This window comes from Panthera pardus, unplaced genomic scaffold (genome assembly GCF_024362965.1).
Source record: "Panthera pardus isolate Hobbes unplaced genomic scaffold, ASM2436296v1 HiC_scaffold_25, whole genome shotgun sequence".
Classification (NCBI taxonomy): domain Eukaryota; kingdom Metazoa; phylum Chordata; class Mammalia; order Carnivora; family Felidae; genus Panthera; species Panthera pardus.
The window spans coordinates 28,675,593-28,684,629 of NW_026526821.1; the positions used below are offsets into that span (position 1 = coordinate 28,675,593).

Genomic DNA, 9,037 nt, shown 5'->3' on the forward strand with positions numbered 1-9,037 from the left:
AGAGGAAGGAGGATCCTTTTTTCCCCTTCAAACCAAGATGGGATTCGTTTCTATTTAAGAGGGATTGAAGAACCTTACCAAGGCTGGGGAGACAGGGGGTTGACAGGAATAACCTGTTGGAGCATGGACTTGAATGTGTAGTTCATGACCACCGTCCCCAGAAGATGGATGCGAGATAGACTGGTGTGTGTACCAGGACTTGCTTGTCTCATTCTAGTAAGATATCCATGTGTCAGTCTCCACAGACGTTCCCATAGCCCCTGCTCGGGAATAGGTGGGAAGACCCAGCTCTGGGGGCATCGAGGTCTTTGAGGAGGAACAGCAGGAACTGTGGGCAGCTGGGTCTCTGGGGAAGCAGGCATGTGGGGCAGGGTTGTGGAAGCTTCTAGTTGTTCCTTGTCTTAGGCTGGGCCCCTCAGGGAAGGAAGGAGGCAGCAGAGACCGAGGATGGCATGTAGCAGCGGAGGAAGGAAGGAGCTGTGGACCCATGTTCACATTTCATTATCTGCTCATCATTCCAGAAATGTTCTCCACGTGTCTCCTATGTCCTCGGTGCTGTTTTCCTCCCGGGACACCTGTAGTGAGAGGGCAGGAAGTCCCTGACATGGACTGTGCCTCCTCAGCCTTCCTCCCTAGGTCCTGATCCCCCTTCCCCATCCTTTCTAGTCTGCCCCACAGAGGGTCAGAGCGGGAGCCGTCCTCAGAGCAGCCAGCGGGCACCTGTCAGCATTCCTCTAAATGTGGACACCTTGCGCCCAAATAATCTAGAGATGGTTTCTGTGGGGTTTCCCACCCAGGTGTTGCTCACTTAGCCCACTCCCTTCCCAGAAGCTGTAGGTCTCTCTGTACATCCTTTCATAGCCCTTGACCCCATCCACCTCTTACAGGACCCAATAGTCATCTTGGGAGTTGGGAACCTCCCAGAGGGATCCCTGAGGCTCCAGAGGATATGAAGGGAGGTGCGTCACCTGCTCTTTATTCCAGGTGGGCGCTGACCCTGTGTGACCTGCGGGCTGCCCCTTCCACTGACCTGGCTCCTTCTGGGACTGACCTGGCCCTGCCCTCCTTGTCCATATCTCACCAGTGAATCCATTGCTTCCTGTGGCCATAGATGGCAGAGACAGAGACGAGCAGCAGCAGCTTGGGGCCCAGGAAGAGAGCCACCAGGAGTGGAGTGGACAGTTCTCGATCTGGAAATGAAGGGACAGGAGGCAGCATCAGAGAGGGATCCAGGAGTCCACTCCCAGGGGCCTCGACTTACTCCATCTGAGGGAACCTGCATCCATCTATGCTCTGAAGCTCATGAATTTCCCCTGTGAGAGGCTCGAGGCAGAATTCAGGATAAGAAGTACCTCATCTTGCTCACCTCTGCTCAGGCTACTGGGTGTCCTTCCTGAGGGAAGGGCTGGAGACATGAGCACTCAGTAACATGTAAGTGAGGTTTGCTGACTTGTTCCCCACACCCAATGGGGCAGGTCTGACACTCTCTTCTGAGGAGGGAACAGGCTCATAATTTACTGAGGGTCACAAGATGAGTGGGACTCTGCTGTCCTTAGGATGAATCTGAGACCTTGTGTTTGGACTAGGACAGTCCAACCTCTCAGGGTCATAGGAACGAATGTCAGCCTGGCCTCAAGTAGAGGAAGGACAGTGTCAAGGTGAGCAAGGTGCAAGTCTGCCCTTCTTTGTTCCACACGCGAGCCTCGACGACCCCATGTTCTTGTGCTGAGGGAGCCCTCGGGGTGGCCTGACCTCACAAGACCTGCTGGCTGGAGAACACCCTGGTTAGGAAAGGAAATGGGGTCTAAACCTGGGAGGGGCTTCAAACACCATCCCGCGCCCCTGGACCCCAGTACCAACATCAGGTAATGACATTGTTCTTTTGCACGTAGATCATTGGGTCTGCATGCATAACTTCAGATTCTTTGCCTTTTTACAGTGACTGGATTTTGCTCTTAGATTTACATCAAGAAATTCAAATACGTTTTTGAAATATATGGAGTAATCTTAGAGGAAGGAGCAAAGACCCACCATTTTTACCCCTGGTGTGTTGGGGGACGGCAGGTCTCAGCTGGGTGGCCCTCTGGAATTTTTTCTCAGTTGAAAAAGCTGCATTGCCCATGTTTGCACCTGCTCTAGAGGGCAGCGTGCAGCAGAGGACTGGAGGAAGTTCAGGTACAGAGGTTTTTCCCCCCGCACCATTTAAAATAAGGCAAAAATAGCATCCAGTTCGTCTGTTCTCTGTGCAAGTATGACTTTTCTGTGCTGCATTGTGTTCAATATCTCCTTTTGCCAGTCTTTCCTCCTTCTCTAACTCATAGCTGTGAATGGGCACCACACCACAGTGAGGTTTCTCCCTTCTCATATGATGTTAGAGTTTGCTTCGCAATACAGTTGACCTGTGGAGTTTGTCTGGGAGGGGTCTGGAAACCAGCTCTAATGTGCAGATACCGACCTGGGTCTCAATCAGCTGGCTGGCCAAGAGGTCCCTGTCTTGTGGGCAGAAGAACAGGGGAAGGTCCCAGCTTTCCCTGCTATTGTCACTGCTAAAAGCTCACAGTGTGACCTGGGATGGAGTAAGTAGAGGTCGGGGGTAACCTGGTAATCTGGAAATCGGTTGGGAATTATAAGAACTCTTGGGTGGATGAGTGTTGCTGAGCATCAACCCTTCAGGGAAAGACAATGCAGAACTCAGACTGGTTGATCTCTCATGATAGGTCATATGTGAAAGAGGACTTTTGGGCAACATTGTAGACTCCCACCTATTAGATCCCGAGGGCAGAAAAAGCTGAGGACATAATTGGGTCCAACATAATTATAAGAATATTGGTGCTACAAAGAGGATTGAATTCTCAGCTTCAGTATACTGCTCTGCTAGAACAGGGCCGTGATGGGGAAATACGGGAGACAAGTACTGATGTGGGATAGGGACTTTGGGGCCAAGGCATTCAAAGCCCTCAGGGCACTTGTGTCTGCTGAGGACAAGGCAGCAGCTTAGCTACTCATCTCTGAATACAGCTTCTGAACCCAAAGAAAAAACAATAAAAGGACAGAAATTTCTATGGAAACCTGGCTTTCAGAAGTCCTTGAAGAGCAATGGCCAAACTCCAAAATGTCTGGGAGACAAAAGGGAAATATCACACAATCTGAAGGCACAATAGCTTACACTGCTGCCCTCCCACCCTCACCAGCCATAGGAAAGGGCAGGTGAAGAAGACAAGGGCAGTTATACAAGATGCCTGAGAGTTTTTTAGAAATCCTGCTGCCAATATTAAATCCAACTTCAATGAGAAAATATTGGAAATGTGTCCTGCACATCAGGACACAGATCACAGAAAATAGTTTCAAAGTATGCCTGACTTAAGATGGTTGGCCCCGATTCCCCAGAGTCTGTGGTCCCTGACATGGCAAGGTAGACTGTGTGGTAACCAGCTATGGTCTTGAGTGGGTCATTATCTTGGACTATCGGAGTGGAGCCAACGGAATCACAGAGACCTTTACAAGTGAAGGAGGGAGGCAGGAGAGTGGGAGCAGGAGGCATATTGACCGCAGCAGAGGGTAGTCCAGAACGGGACCCTAGGAGCTGGAACAGCAAGGACACAGACTGTCCCCCTGCTCCCCCAGATGGAATGCAGCCCTGCCAACTCATTGTAGACTTTCTGCCTCTAGAAGTGGAAGAAAAAAATTGTGTTGTTTGAAGCCACTAAGCGTGTGCTAATGATTACAGCAGCAATAGGAACCTGATGCAGGGAGTCAGGGAAATTTAAAAAGATAGATGTGCATAAAGGGGGCAGGCATGATTTAAAATGCATAACTTTGGGGGAAAGACAAACAAGATTCAAGAGGTGCTGTTTCAAAGTTGAGTGGTGAAGGGAAGAAGGAAAAATGGGACAGGCACACGTGGCATCCTGAAAGAAGAACAGAAAGATCAGAGGACTCAGAACCTCTCTCCTCCAAATGCCCAAACCGGCCAACCAACCCCTTTAACATACCCGGTGACGCTATACTGAGAGAACAGAGGTTTCTTAAACTAGAAGTGTTATAAAATACCTCAATACCATAAACGTGAACCGAAAGATGTGCATTCTTATTCCAACCCGTTGGGCCAATTATCGCAGTGACTGGAGCCCTGGGATGCCCAGGGGAGGCTATGGCATCCTGGTGCAGCAGGGTCACATAGGCATCCAGCTCTCCAGCCCAGACAACCCTAATGTCCATTTCCGGTCTTAGCACACAAGCAAGTTTGCTAGTTCAGGCACACTGGAAGCACCAGAAGTTAACAGCCCTAGTATGAGTTCTAGTGCAAGGCCAAAGACTAAAACCCTAACCCAGGCCAGTCCAGAAGAGGTGGTGTTGATTTGCCTCTTCCTGCCTTCCTGGTTCCGTATAAGACTGGCCCCTGGAAATCATATGAGGTCCAAGAATAGGAGGACTCTGAAAGGTGGAAGACGAAGTCAGGCAGTCTAGATGCCTGCAGTCTGGAAGAACACAGCCCCAGGTATCCTGGCTCCACACTCCTGACTCCCCAAGTGCAGAAGGAAGTCCAGGTGTGGCATTCAAACAAAGACAGACTAGTGTCAATTATCCTAGCTCCCATTTCAAAAAATGAGGAGGAGCAAAATAAACCCCAGTCAAGCAGAATGGGGGAAAAAAAGAGGAGAAAAAACAATGAAATTGAAAATACACCATAGAGGAAATCACCAAAACAAAAGAGTTTGTGGAAAAGATCAATAAAATGGAAAAACTTGTAGTAATTCTGACAATGAAATAAAAGGGAAATAGTTCCGATATCAGGAAAGAAATATGATATCACTACAGACCCTACAGACATCAAAAGGATACAAAGGTAATATGATGAGAACTCTGTGGGTAGAAATTGGACAACTCAAGAAAATGGACCAGCTTCCTCAAGCATCCACAAGCATCCAATATAAAGTGAAGAATTTGAGTAGCCCTAGCTATTCATACTCTCTCTCTGTATATATATATCCATATATATATATATATATATATATATATATATATGGATATATATATGTAAAAAGGAATTGTGGAGTCCCATGTGGTTTCACAGGAAAGTTTTTGCAAGCATTTCGAGATGAAATAAAACCAAATTTGGTACACAGAATAAAGCCTTAGAAGAAATTTTGGAAAATCCGAATATAGGTTCCATTTTAGCTGATAGTGGGAAATTACTGTTAATTTTACAAAGTATGTAATGGTACTGGCTGTGTTGAAAAACAAAAGTCATTAATCACATGACCACACAATTATGGACTCCATTTGCAACTGGATGTGCATCCATGACTGAGTCATTAGTGGACGCAGTTAGGCAGGACCTCTAGTGTTAAGAGAAGTTGTTCTCCCCTTCCTATCTCTCCTCTCCTAGTTGGCAGGCAGGGTCATGGACACTCGGTGTCCCAGTGTTGACCCAGCAATGAGGACAGTGTCATGGGGTATGTTAGAAGGGAATGGGCCTTTGAAAGGTCTTCTGGAAGAAAGACTCCTGGTAACATGGCTCAAACTCCTCCATATATTATAAGAGCGAGATAAGATACAATTTGGTCATAGAAAGGGGACCTGTAGGTCTTTGGGACAATGCCCAGCTGTTATCTCTAACATGCTTGTCTTATAGGCTGGTGGTCCCTGTCCTCGGGGACTCAGGTTTCTCTTGATTGGTTTAGCCCATCACCTGGACTAAGGGCAGGACATCTTCTCCATCTGTCCCCCATTGCTCCCTGAGTTGGTCCCGTCAACTTCCAAGCTCCCAGGGTGGTTGTAGCAGATCAGAAATGAACTGGAATTGGCATCAAGTAAATGTGCAGTGAGTAATCATGATTATTGCCGGCCTGTTGTCCCAAAGCAGGGGACAAAGGTGGTTTGTGCTGTGAGCACTCATGGTCACCTGGGAGCCTGGTCCAGACTCAACACTCTGTCCTCAGGGTTCCCGTCCAGAATTTCAGAGTGGCAAGTGCAGACCTTTGCTGAGAAGGGGTTAGAAGGGTGTAAGAAGGATCGATATGAAGCCCAGGTGAGAATGAACAGAAGGAGGAGGTGGCTGGCCTGGCGTGGTGACATAATTACTGTCAGGTGAAGGTGCAGGAGGCAAGATGCTAGCGACAAGATCATCTCCCTCCCTCTGTTGTTTCCTTCTCTAATGCATGGTTATGTCAAAAGATCTAAAAAGCTATGTACCAAAATCTTAACAGTGGTCACTCTTGGAGCACGAGCTTTGGGGAGGGAAGCTCATATCAAAATTCTACTTTATGTCTGTAGACCTCTAGATTATTCTATAATAGGCATGAATGACTGCTTTTCACATAAAAAAAGAAAAGATAGAATTTAAAGTGCCAGGTCAGTTGGCATCTCGGACTCACCGTGGGTCGTATGGGCTTCCTGGTCCTTCTGGTGGGCAGAGACCACAAGGGTATGGGTTTTGGTGACCACGGGCTGCCCGTCTTGCTGCACCTGGCAGGTGAAAACCACATCTTCCCTGTGGACGGATAAATTCACCAGGAGCCAGCTCGTCCAGTTAAAGGTCCCATCCTTGTTCTCTATGAGGTTCGAGGCCATTGAGGCCATTTCTGTTCGGGACACGTGTCCGTTCTCCAACCAGGTCAGCTGTAGGCGCTGGGGGTAGAACTTCTTCACTTGGCAAATGACCTTCACCTGGTCCCCTGTCACGGGTTGCTGGGCAACCTCCAAGGTGGGTGGAACTGAAACAGCACAGAGCAGAAGCTCTGACCTCATGGAACAGACACGTCACCGGGGAGGGGCTCGAGAACTTAGCTCCCCCCACGCAGCAAGGGAATCACCCAGATCAGTGTTAGGCATACAGCTGGTGCTCAAACACTGAGGGTAGTCTTTGCATGTGCGTGAAATCCCTAAGCACAGTGCCCAGTACACAGTAGGTGCTCAAGGACTGGTAGCTCCTATTAGGGTAATGATGAGTGAAATCGAGCCCCCAGCATGCATTTGGAATCGAATAACTAGCAAAATCCATGAAATCACCGAGCACACAGTGGCTGGATTACAGTAGGTGCTCAATAATTGGAGTGGCTCTGGGAAAGTAAATCGACCTACCTAGCACGGTAGGTGTTCACCCGGAACTGCCGTCAAAACAGGAGGAGGTGACGGTACCCCTGGGTGCCCGGTGGTTGGGAGGGTCTGTCAGGAGGCAGGTTCCAGGGGATGGAAGGCTGGGAGCACGGAGTGGGGGAGGGGCAGGCTGGGAGGCTTGGGGGCCGGAGCTGGGCTTGGGCCGGGGGTGACGGGCATCTACCTCGGAGGGTCTCGGACAAGTTGGCAGTCCCACGAAGAGGAGGGCCCCCCTGCAGGGTCACGTGGGCCACCTCGCAGATGACCTGGGAGCGAATGTCCCCCGGGGCCAGCGGCAGCCTGGCTGTGCTGAAGATGCTGTAGGAAGCGCTGTCTCCCTCTGGGTCCACGGTGGTCTGGGAGGCTGCCAGCTCATTCCCGTTTTTGAACCATTTCAGGGTGACGTTTCTGGGGGAGAAGCCGTGGGACTCGCAGGTGAAGCTCACGGTCTGCTCAGGTGTGGCCCTGGCCGTGGGGCCCGACACCACGGGGGGAGAGGGTTTGGCTGCAAGAGGAGCATTTACGAGCAGTAAGCATGACTCTGGTCATCCTCAGCAACGACAGGTATGTGACACTGTGCAGAACCCTCGCATGGGTTATGTTTTAGCCCTGCTGATAGTGTTGGGAGGGCGGTGTCGGAGACTGAGTCAGGGGCAGGGCCCCCGTGCAATTCCAGCCTCAGTTCAAAGTCCCCCTTGTCTTCTCTGCCAGGGGACTTCCCACCAATCTGGGCACAGGAAGGACATTTCTGGTGGGTGTCACTCTCGGTCTCCACCTCCTCCTCCTACAGTACCCAGAACAGAGCTTGCACATAGCAGGTGCTTAGTAAATGCCGAGTGTGGAGGATTCCGGACACATCGACATGAGTGCTATTTGGAGGCAGATGTGAGGATGGGCCTTGTGACTAGCATGTCTCCCAGACTTTCAGTCTCTCATCCTGGGAACCAGAGGGCTGGTCAGGATTGAAAAAAGGAAGAGCTGGGAACCTGCAGACCGCGGTTCCAGATTTTCCCACCGTTTATCAGCCGTGGTGTCTTCAGCAAATAGCAAGGCCTCTCCAGGCCTCAACTTTCCTGATCTGTGGAAGGGGCTGATTCAGGGGCACCCATAACAGCACCTGATCCTTATCTGCTGCTCAGACAGTGGAGGGCATTCTTACTGACTTGCTGTCACAACCAGGGGACGGAGCGATACTCACCGCTCACGGTGACCTGGGTGCCTGGTCCAGACTTAAACTCCACATCGGGGTTCCCTTTCTGGAACTTCACACAGTAGTAGGTTCCCGTGTCTTCTGGGGTGATGTTACTGATGCGGATGGAAAAGTCCAGGTTGTTTCTCCTTGTGGCGTCTGAAACATTTGTTACTCGAGGGGAGTGAGGGTCTCCTCTGAAACTGAAGATTAACTCCCGGCCTGGCCCTGTGCCCCTGAACCACTCGACCTTCCCAGCAGGGAGCGGGTAGGTCATGGTGCAGCGCAGAGTGGCCGCCTGTCCGGCCGCCACAGACACCGACTTCTCGGGCTGGATCACCTGCAGTTCCGCCTCACCTGCCACACCTGGGGGGAGAACAAAACAGCTATTTAGCATCCTTGTGCGATCCTGTCCGTCCGCGCAAGTGTTTATCCACAACAGCTTTCACTGAGTGCACACCTTGAACCCAGCACGCTGCGTGTACATGGCATGTAGCCCTCGCAATGAGCCTGTCACACGGGACCCTGTTACAGACGAGGAAAGCAAAACACAGAGAGATTCGGTGATGTGGCACACGGCAGGCGGACGGCCCCAGCCCTCTCTGAAAGCGTCGTGCTTCGCCAAATGATCCTGCTTGTCTGTGTTCTGGCCCCTTGGGGTGTTACACTTTCTGGTCTCTTGCATTAGGTGGGGCCGTGAGACTTCTTTAGACCATTGTGTGTGAGAGGAAGTGATGGATGTAGTTTCTG

The 9,037-nt window shown here is 50.5% G+C and overlaps 1 protein-coding gene across 1 annotated transcript; it reads right to left on the reverse strand.

Moving 5' to 3' along the window:
* Positions 1–268: 268 nt before the first annotated feature.
* On the reverse strand, positions 269–8,697 carry LOC109261788 (signal-regulatory protein beta-1-like). Its single transcript, XM_053890379.1, has 5 exons — positions 8,297–8,697; positions 7,283–7,603; positions 6,378–6,716; positions 1,082–1,190; positions 269–575 (listed from the first exon to the last, which is right to left on the reverse strand). The coding sequence occupies exons 1-5, from the start codon at positions 8,682–8,684 to the stop codon at positions 542–544; spliced, it is 1,191 nt and encodes a 396-aa protein (XP_053746354.1). The 5' UTR covers positions 8,685–8,697; the 3' UTR covers positions 269–541.
* Positions 8,698–9,037: the final 340 nt, after the last annotated feature.